The sequence below is a fragment of the Dasypus novemcinctus genome, chromosome 5 (assembly GCF_030445035.2).
Source record: "Dasypus novemcinctus isolate mDasNov1 chromosome 5, mDasNov1.1.hap2, whole genome shotgun sequence".
Classification (NCBI taxonomy): Eukaryota; Metazoa; Chordata; class Mammalia; order Cingulata; family Dasypodidae; genus Dasypus; species Dasypus novemcinctus.
The window spans coordinates 93,092,944-93,112,160 of record NC_080677.1 but is presented as its reverse complement, the minus strand read 5'-3'; the positions used below and the strand labels follow the sequence as shown (position 1 = coordinate 93,112,160).

At 39.3% G+C, this 19,217-nt stretch overlaps 1 protein-coding gene and 1 non-coding gene across 3 annotated transcripts in view; both read right to left on the bottom strand.

Annotated features, from left to right (window-relative positions):
• Positions 1 to 17,148, bottom strand: part of CAPZA2 (capping actin protein of muscle Z-line subunit alpha 2) — a 67,135-nt gene extending 49,987 nt beyond the window's left edge. Inside the window, exons 1-2 of one of the 2 annotated variants that reach the window (XM_058297253.2) lie at positions 16,801 to 17,004; positions 7,781 to 7,898 (exon numbers count right to left, since the gene is read on the bottom strand). In XM_058297253.2, the coding sequence (XP_058153236.1) occupies positions 7,781 to 7,807 (27 nt within the window). In that variant the 5' untranslated portion in view covers positions 7,808 to 7,898; positions 16,801 to 17,004. Of the gene's footprint in view, positions 1 to 7,780; positions 7,899 to 16,800 lie in introns of both variants that reach the window. The other variant, XM_004484894.3, reaches the window with a different exon arrangement.
• LOC111759837 (U6 spliceosomal RNA) lies at positions 1,136 to 1,244 on the bottom strand. The gene has a single exon (XR_002793707.2). It is a non-coding gene; the product is annotated as a U6 spliceosomal RNA (small nuclear RNA).
• Positions 17,149 to 19,217: the final 2,069 nt, after the last annotated feature.

Sequence of the window (19,217 nt, the reverse complement as noted above, 5' to 3'; positions counted from 1 at the left end):
ATATATCTATTACAGAACAATCATGCACATGAATTCCCATACAACAACCCTTCATCAACACACCACACCATTGTGGAACGTGTTACAGATTTTGAGATAGTATCATCAGACTATTACCACTAACTACGGCCCATAGCATACATTTGGCTTATTTTTTTCCGTACCCCTTACCCCTTACTGTGTGTACCCACACAGTACATCTTTAGCATTGATGCAAGAACACTACAGTATTGTTGTTTAACTATAGCCCATAGGTTACATTATTTGTATATTTTTTTAAAGATATATTTTTATTTATTTCTTCCCCTTTCCTCCATTGTCTGTTCTCTGTGTCCATTTGCTGTATGTTCTTCTGTGTCTGCTTGTATTCTCATTAGGTGGCTCTGGGAACTGATCCTGGGACCTTCTGGAATGTGAAAGAGGCGATCATTCTCTTGCACCACCTCAGCTCCCTGGCCTGCTGTGTCTCTTACCGTCTCTCTCCTCTGTGTCTCTTTTTGTTGCGTCGTCTTGCTGCGTCAGCTCTCTGAGTAGGCCAGCACTCAGGCAGGGCAGCACTCATGTGTGGGCCAGCTTGCCACACGGGCCAGCTCGCCTTTACCAGGAGGCCCAGGGTATTGAACCCTGGACCTCCTATATGGTAGACGGGAGCCCAATTGCTTGAGCCACATCCGCTTCCCATTAATTGTATTTTTTGCCATGCTTCTCCACATTCTGACCACCCTGCAATAGTGATGTACATCTGATCAAGTTCACAGAAGAACATTCTTGCATTTGTACTATTAACCACAATTCTCATCCGCCTCTGGGTTCACTGTGTTATTCAGCTCATGGACTATTCTCTAGCTTTCTTTCAACTGACATTTACATCCCAGACTATGTTTTTCAGTCATAATCCCATTTACAAACCAGCTGCTACTCACTATGATGTGTTACCATCCACTCTATCCATTTCCACACATTTACAGTCAAGTTAATTAAAACTACATACATTAAGCATCAGTCCTCATTTACAGCCCTCCCCTTATCTCCTAATAACCTATACTCTAGGTTTTAACTCCATGCGTTTATTCTTTGTATTTAGTTCATATTAGGGAGACCATGCAATATTTGTCCTTTTGTGTCTGGCTTATTTAAAAATAAGGAATGCTTCAAGAATTTGTGTGTCATCCTTGCACAAGGGCCAGGCTAATTTTCTCTATATGGTTCCAATTTTAGTACATGTGCTGCCAAAGCAAAAACACATAATTTTTTATAATCTAATGTGTACCACCTACTAACCAGTTTCTCAAATATGACCGAAAAGTCCCTGAGTTAAATAACCTATACTTTGCCATTACTTAATGTATTAGTCAGCCAAAGGGGTGCTGATGCAAAATACCAGAAATTGGTTGGTTTTTAAAAAGGGTATTTATTCGGGGTAGGAGCTTACCAAGTCATAAAGCCTAAGTTACTTCCCTCACCAAAGTCCACTGGAGCAAGATGGCTGCCGACATCTGCTAGGGTTCAGGCTTCCTGGGTTCCTACGTTCCTGGGGCTTACTTTACTCTGTCTTCAAGGTTCCTTCCTTCCTGGGGCTGGCTTCTCTTTCCTCTGGGTGCTGACTTCCTGGGTCTTCAGCATCAAACTCTAACATCAGCAATCTCCAACTCTGTTCTTTGCTATGCCTTTTATCTAATCATAAAACTCAGTTATGCCCAGGTACAGATCAGATTACAAGCATAATCCAATATTTCTTTTTGGAATTCATCAATTATATCAAACTGCTACACTTAACATCACCATTATTTTTCAACACTCAACCTATGTCTGGATTCCTTCAAACAGTAGTCTCTAGGTCAGCAATTCTTTTTTTTTTTTTTTTAATTGACTTTGTAATAATATTACATTAAAAATATATATGTGAGGTCCCATTCAACCCCAGCCCCCCACCCCCCCTCTCCCCGCCCAACAACACTCGTTCCCATCATCATGACACATCCATTGGATTTGGTAAGCACATCTCTGGGCACCTCTGCACCTCATAGACAACGGTCCACATCATGGCCCACACTCTCCTCCATTCCATCCAGTGGGCCCTGTGAGGATTTACAATGTCCAGTGATTACCTCTGAAGCACCATCCAGGGCAGCTCCATGTCCCAAAGACGCCTCCACCTCTCATCTCTTCCTGCCTTTCCCCATACCCATCGTCCACCATGTCCACTTTTCCTAATCCAATGCCACCTCTTCTATGTGGACATTGGATTGGTTGTAGGTCAGCAATTCTTACCCTAGCTATATATTACACTTATCACCTGGAAAGATTTTAAGAAGACTCCAAAGATTGTTTTCATTGCTCTGGAATAAGAGCTGGGATTTGATTTTTTTAAAGCTCCCCAGGTGATTCTAATGGCTAGTCTGAATTGAGAACCACTACCCTAGTCCATTAGATAACCTAAGTTAACTTCTGGGGCCCCTATTCTTCCTCCATACTTGAAATTCAGACACTCTTCCCCCACTTTTCTATATTCTGTGTTGGGTTGAACGGTCAATCTCTTGGATTCAACTGCTGCCTCTATGCAACAAAATTCTATTTTTTTTATCCTCAATCCTGATCACTCCTTTGAGCACTTGTCCCATTTTGCCAAATACCTACTAGCACCTCAGTATCATGATGTTCAAAAGTGGACTTTTATCCTTCCAATAAACCAGTTTTCTCCATCCCCTGCTCCTTCTCTATTAAGGGTGATACCATTGTTCTAACCATCCATTCTTGAAACCTTCTGCGTCATCTCTCTGGCAATAATCTCCTACTGATCATTCCCAGTGTGACTTCCCTAACACACAGATCTTTGTTTCTACTTATCCTGTTATCTTCCTACCTCCATTTTCTCTTTTCTAATCAATGTTGATCATCATGAGATTAATCTTCCTGGAAATACTACTATGATCATATTCTACCTTTGTCAAAAACCATAAATTATACACATTAAAAACTTCATAATTCCAAACTTCGAAACTTAAAACGATAAAAAGGCATGCCACAATCTCCTCTTTAACCTAAACCTATTTCACTTTATGTTCAAGCCAAAGCCAGCACACCTCATTTCCATCCCTTAATTCTGCTGTTGTCATCAAATGTCTTTTCTTCATCACAAGTATGAATCCTTCCAGGTTCAGTTCAATGACAGATTCTCTAATTGCCATATCCCCTTGTTTAAAAAAAAAAAAAGTAATTATTCTCTTTTAAACTGCCCCATCACTTTCTTTTTTTAATGGCATTTATCATAATACCTAAGAACAAAATCACTGCAATGGTTACAAGCCCCTACAAAATTTGGACTTTTCCTTTGCTCACTCTACCTTCACCTATGTAGGGCTTTTATGTTGTTTCTTGGATATACCAGATAAACTCCCTTCTCAGTGTCTTTGTTCTTGAAGTTCACTCTGCCAGGCACACTTCTTGCAGATTTGAGAACGGGTCACTCCCTCATTTCACCTTTACCATGAAGTCTTTCTAATAGTCCTATTTAAAAATATGACCACCCTGATCTCCTTTCCCCTTCTCTCCCCAACCAATTTCCCTTCCCTGCTTCATTTTCCTTTATAGCATTCATTACTGTATTGCATACTACATATTTTTCTTATTTATTTTTTCTTCCGACTATAATGCAAGCTCATTAGGGAAGAGACTTTTTCCTATAAACTACTATATAGGAGTGCTTAGAATGGTGCCTGGCTCTCAAATATTTGTTGAATAAATGAAAAGTTTATCTCCCTTCAAGGCAGGATAACTGTTAACTCTGTCCCATTCTGTGTACTTAGTAAGTAGTTATTGACTATGTGTTGAATAAATCTACATGTGAGAACAATAAATACGCATGTATTTAGAACAATCAAGGAATGTAGTATTTTCAGTGAATTAACATTGTAAGCATTATCACTAATTCTGTATGTAGACTGTTAATTTCCAAATAACTTACATTAAAACAAAACAAAACAAACCTCAAAAATATCCCAATACAAAGTGGCTTGGAGTATGGTTTCTGGAACCAGATTGATTGGGTTGGATTTTCACCTTTACTACTCATTAGTTGTGTAAATTTGGGCAAACAAATAATATTATCTACTATAAGCAATAGCAGATAAGTATTCTCGCATTAGTATGGTTCCAGTATTCTTAAAAACAGCCCCGTAACATAGACTACATGTTAGTTTCTTTGTGCTGCTCCACAGTACTATAATGGTGGCTTATGCCCATGCATTTCTGTGTTGTTTTCAGTGCCTTTACTTCTCATACACTGTTATCTTTTTTTCTTTACTTGGAAATCATCCCTTCCTTCTCTGCATAACCCTGTTCACCTCAAACACCAGTGAGAGCATAGGAGAAAAAGCTAAATTCCAAGCTGCATGGTGGCAATGTGCAGTTAAAAAATCTGGGTTTTTATCTAAGTTCTTAAAATGATCAATAGCCAAGTTTTAATTTTTTAACTTCTATAAACCTCAATTTTTACAGGTAAACTAAGAAATGAAATATATCATTATTTCTTAATCTTTTTAAACCCTTGCCCCGTTTGATTAACTAACAAAATAGTGTCTGCAGTTATTCTGTGAGATAGCTATTATTATGAAAGAGAAAATGGAAATTCCGAATTAGGATTTATGAAGACTTCAAATGTCATCCAAGGCTTCATACACAGCTGTCTCCCAAAACAGTACGTCTTTCTAAGGTGGGCCCTGTGGCATTTGCACATCATGGTGGATCAATACGTGCAGAAGCTAAACTTTTTACCACAGTGTAAGATATTAAACACAAAAAAACCTAGAAAGACAAGTACTTATGGCTGAATCCTGTGGAGCACTGGCTCCACATGTATCTTTCTCCCTTGCAGTCCTTGATTCCTCATTTTAGTATCAGGGTTACAGAAGATACCTTTCTTAAGCAAAACCAAGCTTCATGGTGCAGTGCCATAGATAGAAGTGTCTTGTATTATTGGAAGTCATGAGCAACTGGCAGCGCCACTGCAACTTGAACTTGTGTACCAGGAAGGTACAGTGGGCTGAGAGCATTTACTATGAGCTATCAATTATTGCCACAACTTATAGAAACAGTTGGCAAAATTAATGTTACTTCAACCGCCCTATCCAGGAATTCTCCAGACTTTTCTGGTGCCTTTATAAAAGTTTTACAGACATCAAGGTAAAAACCTCAGTTCAGGAGATTTTAAAATAGTCTGAAGAAAATATTAATTCCTCAGTAGGAAATAGGGATCCATATTAAAGCTACAGTCTTCATGTATGCAACAGGAGCCCTTAATTATACTTCGGATAAAAAGCAAAAACTGTTAGCAGGTTTCTTAGGAGATGTAATGACCCCACTTTTATCACCTCTTATTCATAGCCTGAAGGCTTATGTGGAACTGGGTACAAATTCATTCCACTGTGGGTTACTGTTAATTGTTTTGTGGTATGATGTCCATACTTCGGCACTTGCAAAGTATACTGCTGCTCAAATTTTTGAGCTATTGTAAAGGGAATGAATAAAACTGGTAGCTCAGAGGGCTGTTCCTGCTCTCATTCTTTCCAGTGACCCTGACACCTTGGTCAGAACTGCCATAATTCCAGCCTTTGGCATTATTATGGGAACAGTTATTCAGAGGCTAGCCTTCTCTCTCTTGGACGATCCTCAATATCAAGACCAGTATTCTTTGCAAACAGAGATCACAAAAACATTTGGTAGAGTTGGGCTTAGAAAAGAACCCAGATTCCAACCTGAGTCTTTTTTATTTTTTTATTCATTTTTTAAAAATATTACATTCAAAAAATATGAGGTCCCATTCAACCCCACCGCCCCCACCCCACCACTCCCCCCACAGCAACACTCTCTCCCATCATCATGACACATCCATTGCATTTGGTAAGTACATCTCCGGGCATCGCTGCACCTCATGGTCAATGGTCCACATCATAGCCCATACTCTCCAACGTTCCATCCAGTGGGCCCTGGGAGGATCTACAATGTCCGGTAATTGTCCCTGAAGCACCACCCAGGACAACTCCAAGTCCCGAAAATGCCTCCACATCTCATCTCTTCCTCCCATTCCCCACACCCAGCAGCCACCATGGCCACTTTTCCCACACCAATGCCACATTTTCTCTGTGGACCTTGGATTGGTTGTGTCCATTGCACATCTATGTCAAGAGGAGGCTTAGATTCCACATGGATACTGGATGCAATCCTCCTGCTTTCAGTTGTAGTCACTCTAGGCTCCATGGCCAACCTGAGTCTTTTTGATCTGCTAAATGATCTGCATGATGATCCACTAAAGCATTTGCTCTGCTTTCTAATACACATACACACACACCCATACACAGTTGATTTTCATTATTCAAGGTAGTTATGTTCTATAAAGTTGCCATGAACACTGAATTAGTGAATAATGAACCACTGCTCCTATGAGAAACACAATGTTAGGTCAATTGATCAATATATAATCTTGTTTTATGTGCTTCTATTTAAAAAAAAACTTATTTAATATATATTGCTGATTCATTAGCCCTCACCTCATGGCCAATAGCACTTAAACGCATGCTTGAACGAAGCTTATCGAACACATGTATTTTCTACTAAGACATGTCACAACCTTCTTGTTCTCAGTAACACCAGACACTAGCACTATTTTGGGGGGCCATCCTAAAAAATCACCAAAAAGTAAAACAAAAAACAGAAAACAAAAAAAAATGGCAGTAAATATACTGTAAAAAATATATTTGTTTACACTGTGAGACCTGAAATAAGAAGAGCCATTTTTTTTTCACCTCAGTTGGGAACATGCTTGTTGGGTGACTTTTCATTACTCTGTGCATGTCAGCAAAAGACCACAAAGGCACAAGTATTGATTTGGAGATTACAAATCAATTTTAGCAAGTAGATAATTCATAAATAAGGAGAATTAACTGTGTGTGTTGGGGAGGGGCGGAGGAGAGAAAGCTGTCCCTACCAAATAAATCAAATTAAAAAAGCAAGTTTGAACAAGTGAGAAAAGAAAAGTACAAAAGTTAAAAATGCTTGGGCACAAGAGCACACACATACACACAAATAAAGAATAGCCATATGGACCCCTTTTAAGAGGCAAATGGCCTTACACTCCCCAGGAGTCCAAAGATAGACTACATAGGAAATACTGACACTAAAAATTTATTTGTTGTTGATTTTAAATTCAAATTCAACTAGAAACCTTGTATTTTATCTGGTAACTCTACCTACAACCCCTATAATCTACATATGTTCAACATCCTTCCATGTAGCTGTCTTCTTTATGATCAAGGCAAGAGTCACCAGAGCAGGAATTTTCCAAATCTGGATGCTTGTCAATATTCACCTGGAAAGCTCTGGCAAAAATACAGATTCACAAGCTCCATTATAGACCTATTGAATCAATCTTGAGAGAGTTGAAAACTAGAAGTCTGTATGTCAGAAAATATGCCTGGGTGATTCTGATGCATGGCCAGATCTTGCAACCACTACCCTAGAAGGGACTGTATATGCAAAATTTGAAGTGTTTGGTCTTATGGGGACAAAGAGACTATGAGTTTCACTTAAATTTTTAAGGAATGTAATACAAGCATACCTCAGAGATATTGTGGGTTTGGTTCCAAACCACTGCAATAAAGTGAGTACTATAATAAAGTGAGTTGCAAGGAATTTTTCGTTTCCCAGGGCATAAAAAATTATATTTATACTATACTGTAGTTTATTAAATGTGCAACAGCATTATGTCTAAAAAAAATGTACATACCTTAATTAAATTGTGACGCAGAGACATGAAGTGAGCACATGCTGTTAGAAAAATGGTGCTGATAGACTTGCTTGACACAGGGTTGTCACAAAACTTCAACTTGTAAAAAATGCAATATCTGCAAAGCACAATGAAACAAGGTATGCCTGTACCTTTTAAAAAGGGTAACTATCTTAGAGACCAGCAGTAAAGTTATAGAAAATGTTATGCATTTTCCATTTCAACTAGAAGGACTACTTGAAATTGTTTCTCACAAATCTCTAAAAACCTGCTTCTGCTTTGTTGAGAGTTACAAGTAAAATAAGAGTAGAAAAGCACTTTTTTTTTGAGCTCTATTATATTTAAATAGTTGAGCAAGTGATTACTATTGCAAGTCTGTGTTATAGACTAATTTACTTTAATATGATTATACTTACGAATAGTAACTGTTTTAGTAAGTTTTTCTTAAAATTTTTTTCCTTTATAATTGAACCCCATGAATCCTAAGTATGAGGATGAAAAAGCAAGGTTATAAAAACTACCATCTTGCATTTTCAATTTCCTTTTCTCCTCTAAATTATTTCCTTCAGCCTACAAACACCCCTAAAAATTTTCTCTATCTTAAAAAAAGTATCCATAAAATGAAATAGTAAAAAAAAAAAAAAAAAAAAATGAAGTAGTAATACCTATTCTTTGTTTACTTCATTTTAGTTTGTCAAAGGGCTACCAAGGCAAAGTACCATAAAATGTGTTGGCTTTTATTTGTGTTAAAAGCTTACAGTGAAATATCCAAATCAAGGCACCATAAGAGGTGCTTTCTCACCAAGTCAGCTATTGTTAACTCCGTTCTCCATTCTTGTGCAAAGGAAGATGGCTGCTGATCTCTGCCAAGATCTCTACCTTTCTGCAGCTATAGGCAAACCAGGAATAAGGTTTGTCTCATACTGGGCCTTCTCTCTCTCTGGGCCCTTAGCTTCATAAGTCTCTTGGGGGATTCCCTCTTTGCAGCTCAGCCAAGGGTAAAATTTCTCTCACATGGCAGCATCAAACAACGTAGATCCCTTTTCCTCTGTGTTTCCATTTACATTAGATCCAGCAAAGGGGTGGAGACTCAACCTGAGTCATGCCTCACTGACGTAGTCCAATCAGAAGGCCTAAATCAATCTCATCAAGTAATCTAACCAAAGGCCCCTCAACTGAATTTAATGCAATCAAATGTTATTACACCCACAGGTATAGATTAGTTTAAAAAACATAAGCTTTCTTTTTTTTTGGATTCATAAAATAATTTCAAACTGCCACACTCTACCCTCTGAATCTCAAAAAGATATACTTTTCCATATGCAAAATACAGTGACTCTAGCAGTCAGCTTGTGTGCACATACAAAGTGGTCCCCCAGAAGCCAGAGTGGCCTGTGGCACAACTATTGGCAAGATCAGTCCCTAAATGCTGGTGGCCTCAAACAAAAATTTGGGTGTTTTTGAATAATGACACCACTTGGCTCCAAGGGCTGGAATCCCTTAAAGTGAAAAGCTGCACAAAAAAGGAAACTGAACCAATGTAAGGAAAGTTGAAGTAAGGGCTGAAAACTTGAGTGAAAAGACAGTCCAAAGCATGGGAGAAAAGTTGAGCAAATCAAAGCCACTGGAGGTAAAATGTGTATAAAAACAAAGTGAACAGTCCAGGACTCCCAGAGGAGGAAAAGAGGAAAGGAAATCCTCTCTCAGACAGATAGTTGCATAAACCCCAGTAGTATGGTATCCTCAGTATGTAACTCCACTCTTTACTTCCCATAAGGCTTACAATACAATTAAATAAAAGATAACCATATTTCCATGTTATGGATACCCAAAAACATAGAGGTAAGATCTGACCAAAACAAAAACAAAAACAAAAACAAAAAAACACAAAAAACCAAACAGAATGAGGGAAAACCAAGTGGTACATGAGCAAAGATTGTGTATGCTTTTGAAGTTGAGATGGTGAATTTTCAAACTAATAGGTTTTAGACTAAGGTTGTTAACACAGACTTCAGGGTAACCACAAAGAAAGTATTTAAAACACATACAGAAACAGAAATGATAAAGGGGTCAATAACTTATATCACAAAAGATCAATTATCACAGAAGAAGGCTGCAATATAAGAAAAGAGGGACAAAAGATATGATGCATAAAAAACAAAGGACAGAATGGCCAAAGTTAAATCCTGGCTTATGAGTAATTACAGTGAATGTAAATGGCTTAAACTCCCCAATCAATACACACACATTGGCAGAATGGATAAAAAGGCATGTTCCAATTAGAGTTGTTTATAAAAGCCTCAACTTAAACCCAAAGATACAAACAGGATGAAAGTGAAAGTATGGGGGAAAAAAAATCCCATGCAAATAGTAACAAAAGAGAACTGGGGTAGCTATACTAATATTGGACAAAATAGACTTTAAGTCAAAACATGTTACAAGGAAAAAAAATGTTACAAGAGATAAAGGACAATATATATTAATAAAAGGGTCAATCCACCAAAAAGGAATAGCAGTTATAAACATTTATGTACCTACTATGCCCCGAAATACATGGTGCAAACACTGCCAAAACTGAAGAAATAGACATCTCTGCAATTATAGTTGGAGACTTCAATACACCAGTGTATTGATGTATTGAACATCTAGACAGAAGATCAATAAGGAAATATAAGACTTGAATGATACTATAAATGAACTAGGCCTAACAGACACACACAGAACACTGCACCCCAAAACAGCAGCACACACATTCTTCTCAAATGCACATGGATCATTCTCAGGGTAGACCACGTTAGGTCACAAAATAGTCTCAATAAGTTTAAAAAGATTGAAATTGTACTAAGCATTTTCTCTGACCATAATGGAATAAAGCTGGATATCAGTAACAGGCAGAGAACTGGGAAACCCACAAATACACTTAAGTTAAATAACACATTCTTAAACAAACAGTGGGTCAAGAAGAAATCACAAGGCAAATTAGTAAATATTGTGAAACAAATGAAAATGAAAACACAACAAATGAAAACATATGGGGTGCAGTGCAGAGAGGGAGATTTATAGCTTTAAATGCTAATAAAAAAGAAAAGCATAAATCACGTACCTAACTTCACACCTAGAGGAACTAGAAAAGAGCAAACTAAATCCAAAGAGAGCAGAAGGAAGGAATTAAGATTAGAGTTAAATGAAATAGAGAATAAAAAAACATTAGAGAAAGTTAACAATACCAAAAGTTGGTTCTTTGAAAAGATCAATAATATCAATAAATCTTTAGCCACACTGTGAAAGAGAAAAAGAAGGAAGATGCAAATAATGAAAATCGGGAATGAAATGGGACACATCAGTGTAGACCCCACAGAAATAAAAAGGATTATAAAAGGGTACTATGAGAAACTATGTATCAATAAATTAGATAACCTACATGAAATAGACCAAAATTCCTAGAAACACACAAATTACCTACACTGACTCAAGAAGAAATAGAAGATATTAACAGACTAATAACAAGTAAAGAAATTGAATCAGTAGTCAAAAATCTCCCCCAAATAAAAGCCCAGATACTGATATTCTATTCATGAACTATAGTTATTTGTAATAGAAGAAAATGTGGCATTGGTGTGGAGAAAGTGGCCATGGTGGCTGCTGGGGGTAGGGAGTGGGAGGAAGAGATGTGATGTGGGGGCATTTTGGGGGGTTGGAGTTGTCCTGGGTGGTGCTGCAGGGACAGATATTAGACACTGTACGTCCTCCCATGGCCCACTGGGTGGACTGTGGGAGAGTGTGGGCTATGGTGTGGACCATTGACCATGAGGTGCAGCGGTGCTCAGAGATGTATTCACCAAGTGCAATGAATGTCTCATGATGAGGGAGGAGGTTGTTGTTATGGGTGGAGGAGTGGGGTGAGGAGGAGTGGGGTGAGGAGGGTGGGGGGTATAATGGGACCTCATATTTTTTTAATGTAACATTAAAAAAATAGACAAAAAAAAAAGAAAAGAAAAGCCCAGGACCAGATAGCTTCACTGGTGATTTTCAAAGAATTAACACTAATCTTGCTCAAACTGTTCCAAAGGGTGTCAAGTTCACTCAATGGGGAAAGAATAGACTCGTCAACAAATGATGCTGGGAGAAATGGATAGCCATATATGCAAAGGAATGAAAAATTTAGGCATGACAGATTTTCCCTCAAACACTTACCATAATGCTACTTCTACTTTTCATAAAATTGTTGTGTAGAGAATTCTGTGAATTCATGATTCCTTTGTTTATTCATTCATTAAACCATTCTATTCATGACAGACAGGAAAATAGTGAATACAGAAGATAACATTACTTCTGTATTTAGGAATTCTGATTAGTATTGGAGGTAAAGCAGGTAAACAAATAACTATCATACAAGACTGTACTTAATACTAACAATGTTTTATAGAAATTCAGAAGAGAGTGAACCTTGAGGCATGAGTAAAATTTTCATCTTTCATAAAGACTGGTGAGCAATACCAACGCTCAAAGAGGATGAAAAGTCATGAGCAGAGAAAAATAGCTACCATTTATACTCACAGCAACTGAGTGGAAAAGGTACTTAACTATTATATTCTCACATTTCAGAGAAAACTGAGGATGAGATTAACATGCCCAAGGTGCTAGAAATGGACTAGAATGAAGGTCTCTTTGAATTCACAACATGATTAAAATACAGTATATATCTGAAATGTCAAATCTACATATGCTAGAATGGAATACAAGGACATGCACACTACTTTTAAGAGTTAGGCTTCCCTGTAAAGGCAACAGAGGATTCAGTCAGCCACTAAAAGTTTTGAGAGCAGAGAAATGGTTAAAGAAAGCATGGCTTAGATAAGGTAACTGGAAGGTATAGCCTAGAAACTTTGTAATAAATGCTTACCAGCAAATATAACAGAAAGGAAAGAACAGCTATGAAACTCTTTTTTTTAACCTTATTTTCTTCCCTTCAGTTTATCCCTTATCTGTGTTGTTACAGAATAGGTACAATACACTTGCATTCCAATTGTTCAGTAAAATATTGGTTACCAAACAAAAGTTCATCTAATAATCGGGTCAACTTAGAGGTAATAAACCAAGTTAAAAAGTATAAATGGGCGGCGGACTTGGCCCAGTGGTTAGGGCGTCCATCTACCACATGGGAGGTCTGCGGTTCAAACCCCAGGCCTCCTTGACCCGTGTGCAGCTGGCCCAAGCGCAGCGCTGATGCGTGCAGGGAGTGCCCTGCCACACAGGGGTGTCCCCCGCGTAGGGGAGCCCCACGTGCAAGGAGTGTGCCCTATAAGGAGAGCCGCCCAGCGCGAAAGAAAGTTCAGCCTGCCCAGGTGTGGTGCCACACACACACGGAGAGCTGACACAAGATGATGCAACAAAAAGAAACACAGATTTCCGTGCTGCTCACAACAGAAGCGGACAAAGAAGACGGAGCAAATAGGCAAAGAGAACAGACAACCCGGGTTGGCGGGAGAGGGGGGGGGAGAGAAATAAATAAATAAATCTTTTTAAAAAAAGTATAAATGAATTAACTTTTCAAGTAAGAAATAAATTACTTGAATACGACATTTTGATCGTACAGGGGACAGGATTCAGAAACTGTAAGGTACAGGGCTCAAGGAGAAAAAAAGAGTTAAAGTAAAATCAAAGTTAAAAACGTGGGCAACTGGGATAATGGGAATAGAGAAATTAAGGGAAAAATGAGAAGGAGATAAATTTCTATCCCTTTTGTGGGTGGAGAAGGTGGGGGAGTTCATGAATTTACTTTTAGGCAGGCTCTATTTAAACAAATTTCATTAACAGTCTTCTGTGACCAGTACTCAGGAGAGAAGTTAAAACTAGTGCTGTGTACCTGAGGCACTTCTACAAAGATTTAAAAGTTATAGGTATGAGAGTGAATCACTCAAATCACTGGCAGAAGATGGAGGTGTTCCAGGAAGAAAAAGGATCTTTCTTCCTTTTAAGAACTTATGGTGATTTCCTTGATTTTCTCATCTACAGAGAGGTCTGGTAACGGTTCTTATTTCATAAATTTCAAATCCACTAAAACATTTTACTGTGTAATATAGCTAGTCCAGGAATGGAAAACTTGAACCGTTTTTGGCCTACAGTTTCTGTAACTATGTAAAAATGTCTGTGGGACATACTACAGCAAATGAATCATTTTTTAAAAACTTCACTGTGCTTCTTCAGAGATCAAAGGTTAAAAAGATTATATTACATTTCATAGCAGTATAGTTGAAAAGCAATCATATATGATTGAAAAAAAAGCAAAGATATTCCATATTAATTTTTAAAATGCTTCTCAGCATAGGGCTTATATGAAACTATACTATAAAAATTTTTAAATGCGTTAATACTATTCTGAAGTGACTGAAACACAAATTAAGTTTAGAACCCAATACCATTTAAGTTTGGTACTTAGAATTTATAATAACACCAAAAAAAGAACCATTGTTTTTCCTTTTTGATACAAGCTGCTAACATATTAAAAACAAGAGACAAAATAACACGGTCCAAAAATTAATAGTTTGAGGTAGTGTAATGTCATTTAAGGAAAGAGTACTTAGACAAACTCAGACAGACTTGGGACTCAGATAAACTTGGGTTTAAATACCCACCTCTGCCACTTCCTACCTATGTGTCTTCAGGTGAGTTAAAGCTTTTGAAATCACACTTTACTTATCTATGAAACAGTTATTAATAAAACTACTTACCTCAAAATTTTAACAATTTAAAGTAACATACATACTGGCTAACTAAGCTGGGTATATTGTACAGTACTACATAAATTTTAGTTTTTGTTCCTTAAATAAGCAATCAATAATGTGAATTCCAAAAGCTTCTAAGTATAAAAATCTTATTTATGAAAAATTACAAACAGGATGGCAGAGAGAGCAACATGACTTAAATGTTAGTTCAAAAATATCACTTTCAAATCCTCTCCATTTCTGACCCAATAACCTCCTCCCCAAAGATAAAAAGAACACCTAGGTAACCAAAGTAACAAGAATGTTGAAAATTTCATTCAACTAGTTATTTATATTTAGCCCAAAAGTTTGACCAGTGTTTTTCTCAAATTAGTAAATACAGCAATACAATTTTAATGTAAAATACCTACAGAATATTCCCACAAAACTCAAAAACAAAACAAAAAACACCAAATTCCTTCAATTTAGAACTTTCACTCACCTACTCACTGACACTGCGCTAGGAAATATGAGAGAATAAGACACCCCTCTTCCCCTTACAGAGTTTAGTGCCCTGGGAGTGAAGTTTGAAAACACTTCGGTATTTTAGGTTTCTACAACACAGGGCAGGTCTGTATTAACTCCCACACTGAATACTCTCTCCTCAGCTAGATTCCTAACCACTTGAGCTACTAATCATCACTTAAGAACAGTGGAATGAAAACTTTACAATCTTTTTTAAAAAAAGCTTTTTAGCACTACTTAATTTTAAATATATGTTTGTGTGTGCATTTTCAGTTACCAACTCATGATTATTTAAAATACACATGTGAATACTACACAGGAACTTTTGGGGATACAGATATCTGCCTCCCACGATGGTGAATTATCTTGTTGTTCTCCCCATTCTGTTGTTTGACCATTGCTTCCACCAGAGTACAGAGAAAAAAAGATTTCCAAGAATGAAGATGAGACAGACTTCTGCAACATTCACACCCGCAAGGAGATAGAACATTACATTTCAGTGCAAGAACACAGGATATAAAAACAGTTGGAATAGAGATCTAAGTGAAAATGTCCTTCAGCTTACCCTAGGATTTCTTAAACACTATAATGTAACTGAACGTGTTTTCTACATGCTCATACTGCCTTGGACCTTAAAAATGAAGCACTCCCATGACTGTCACTGTGGATGGATGGATTAATTGTATGGTTTATGAATCCGTTTCAATATAGGTAAGTTTTTTAAAAAGTACAGTTAAAAGTGGGCATTTCGAACATTAAAACTACCTTACCCATACGTTATGTCAGCTACTTCTGGGTTTGAGCATCGTCAAGATCCTCTTAATACTCAAAAGTTTTCCCCTCACTTTGGGGGAATGGGCTTCACAATAGCCAAAGGAAAGAGGGAATGAGAAAAATGGTTCAATTATCAGATTTCTTATTTTAGATGTCTGAGAACTTAGTCGCTCAGCCAGTTCCATTTCTGTCACACATTTAAGATACAGTAGAAAAGAGTTGCACAATCTCCCTCCTTCGGAAGAAATACCAGAAGGAAGATGGGGTGCCACCAGATCAGCCCCCAAGAGGGCTGTTGCCAAACCCAGCCACGGAGCAACTATGGAGGGGAGGGGATTGAAATCTTTCTGGGAGCAACTCCGCGGCCTCCAAGGAGGCCTACAGCTAGAGCAAACAACCCCCCAAAATAAGCAAACGAACCTCAACGGGGAAAGGAAAAAAATACAGAGGACCAAAAAAGGAAGCATTTGCTTTGAGGAGCAAAGAGAGGGAGGTTTACTTCCTAAGCCATTTTTTCCCCTTATTCCCCGCTCCACGCCACTCTCTCAGGCCAGGCCGTAGGGCTGGGCACTGCGCTTGCACCGCTCGCAGGCGCGGACTCAGACCCCTTTGCAGATCTCAGACCCCTTTGCAGATCCCAGACCCAAGTAGGGCCCCGCAACTCCCACCTTTGCCCGCAGCCCGGGCGGCCCAGGGCGCAGGGCGAGGGTCCCGGAGGCACCGCCCTCCACCCGCACAGCTGGCGCCACCGACGCCCGGAGCCCGCTTCCTATTTTCGGAGCACACACCCTACAAGGAGCGAAGCGAGCAGGCCGGGCAGAGACCTGCCCCTCGCGTGGGGCCTCCAGTGACTGACGGGGACAGGCACTTAAGCACAGAGAGGAAAGAGGGGAGGATGGGCACAGAGGGCACAGACCGACGGCCAATGCCCTTCCTCAGCCGCCAGACTTCAGACTGACACGCCAGGCCTCCACCGGCTCAAGGACGGACGGGCTCCGTCGCCCCCGCGGGTCTTACCTTCTCCTCGTCAGACAACTGCTCCTCCAGATCCGCCATCTTCCTTCTGGCAACAAACCGCGGCGGCAGCGGCCACCTGACTTCCCCCTTCCCGTGCAGTCCTCCGCGCCGCGCGCCCCCGCCAAGGGAGGGGCAGGCGTCTAGGCCATTGCGCGCGCGCCTCGAGAACCCCGCCTTCCTCAACCCGACTTGCAGGACCGGAGCGCAACTGCGCGCGTGCGCGGGCTCTTTGGTCTCCCGGGAGGGGCAAGGAGTCGCCTGCCGCCTCTCGCGGCAGGCTCGTCAGCTTCGTGAGTAGGGGCTTCGTTTCCTACCAGTGACCATATGGACCCATCCTGCCGCGAGTACATTCTGAGCCCTTGATTGTGTTCCTATGAAGTCCTGAACTCTGCCAGCTGAAACGTGAAAAAGCGTAGGAAAACATTCTTTAAAAAAATTATTTATCCTGCTGTAACCCACTGAATGTACTGGGGGAGAGTGTAAACTGCAATGTGAGCTATTATCCGGGTGGTGCTGCAGTGCTCCAAAATGTATTCACCAAATGCAGTGAATGAGCCACAATGATGAAAGACATTGTTGATGTGGGAAGAGTGGGTTGAGGGGGGTGGGGGTATATGGGAACCTCATATATTTTTTTGAATGTAACGTTAAAAAAATATATATGTATATACGTTTTAATTAAAATATGCACACACAACCCAGTCCATAATTGAAAGGTTGCTCCTGATATTCATTCAACAAATATGTTTTAGTCCTTTATTGTGTGCCAGGCACTGTGTAAGTCTAGGTATATAAAATGTTGAGCAAAAACAGAGAAAGCCATATTCTCAAGAATATCACTGTCTCTACTCATTAAACAAATATATATTAGGCTTCTGGGAAGACACGATACTCTTGCATAGGAATACAAAGTTATGTTATACATGAATATTATACTCCTCAATAGACTTGCCAGATTAAATACAAAACACCCAGTAAATTTGGATTTCAGATAAACAATGAACATTTTAAAAGTATAAGTGTATCCCATGAAGTATTTGAGACATACCCTAAGAAGATATTCATTGTTTTTTCTGAAATTCAGTTTTTATTGGGCATCTTTATTTGCTCAATCTGGCAACTCCTGAAGTTTTGAGTTTAGCAGGAGAATGAGGATGGGGGAAGTGGATGTGGCTCAAGCCACTGGGCTCCTATGTACCATATAGGAGGTCCAGGGTTCAATTCCCAGGCAAGCTATCCCACACGGAGTGCTGATCTGTGCTGAAAGCTGCCAGAGCAAAATGACAACAAAAAGAAGCACAGCAGACCGGGGAGCTGAGGTGGTGCAAGAGATTGAGCACCTCTCTCCCATTCTAGAAGGTCCCAGGATTGGTTCCTGGTGCTGCCTAAAGAGAGAAGACAAACAGACACAGAAGAACGCACAGTAGATGGACACAGAAAGCAGACAGTGAGCGCAAAACAACGTGATGGCGGGGGAGAAGTGAATCTTAAAAAAAAAAAAAGTCATTGACGGATCGGGGTAGTTGTCTGTGGCTAGACTGGCTTCCTGGGGGTAGGGGAAGACTGTGTGTTGGTAGAAAAGAGAAATGTAGGGGAGAGCAGGAGAAGTGAAAGCACTGGGACAGGAATGAACCAGATATTTATGGTACGACACATATCTTTTCCTCCTTTTCCCTAAACTGCCAAATTAGGAACTAATCTCTAGTTTGCTACAGTCCCTAGAAATTGAGACAGAGAAGTCTACCCTTAGGGCTGAGGTTCAGGGTAGAGTGGAATAGTTTACCGGTAAGGTAAGGGTCCATTCCTGGGAATGCCTGAGATTATGAAGGAAATTAACAGATCAGGAACATAGGAACAGCAATAGAATTGAAGGCAGATTATAAATGGGGGGTGTTCTGGGATTTTGGATTGGAGGTGGCAGGCCAGTTATCAAGTCTGGAGCCCCACATCAATTTGAACTGAAAGGAGGATTTGAGGATAAGCCTCAAATATTGATTTGGAAGATAAGTCTACTCTTGCTCAATAAGATTAGTCAGGGAACAAAGTAGGGCTGATTCTACAGGTGACTTTAACTGTCGAGAGGAATAGAAAGACCAAGCCAGAAGCTCACCTGAATGGGGTTTGACACAGGGCAATGCAGGAAGGTAGAGAAGTGACACTTTTAAATTACACAAGATGAACCGTGCCCTATAGTAATTTACATTCCAGTTGGGAAAGATAGAACTCAAGATTTAAAAAATATAATCCCACAAAGCAAATACATAAGTGCAAAATAAATGGCATGAATTAATATTTGTGAAAATAAATGTAATATAGTGAAACAGGAGTGAAAGAAGGAAATATTTTAGATGAAATGAGAAAATACGTGGAAGTCTATATAGATAGACTTAAATTCTTATATATTTCATAATCTGCTG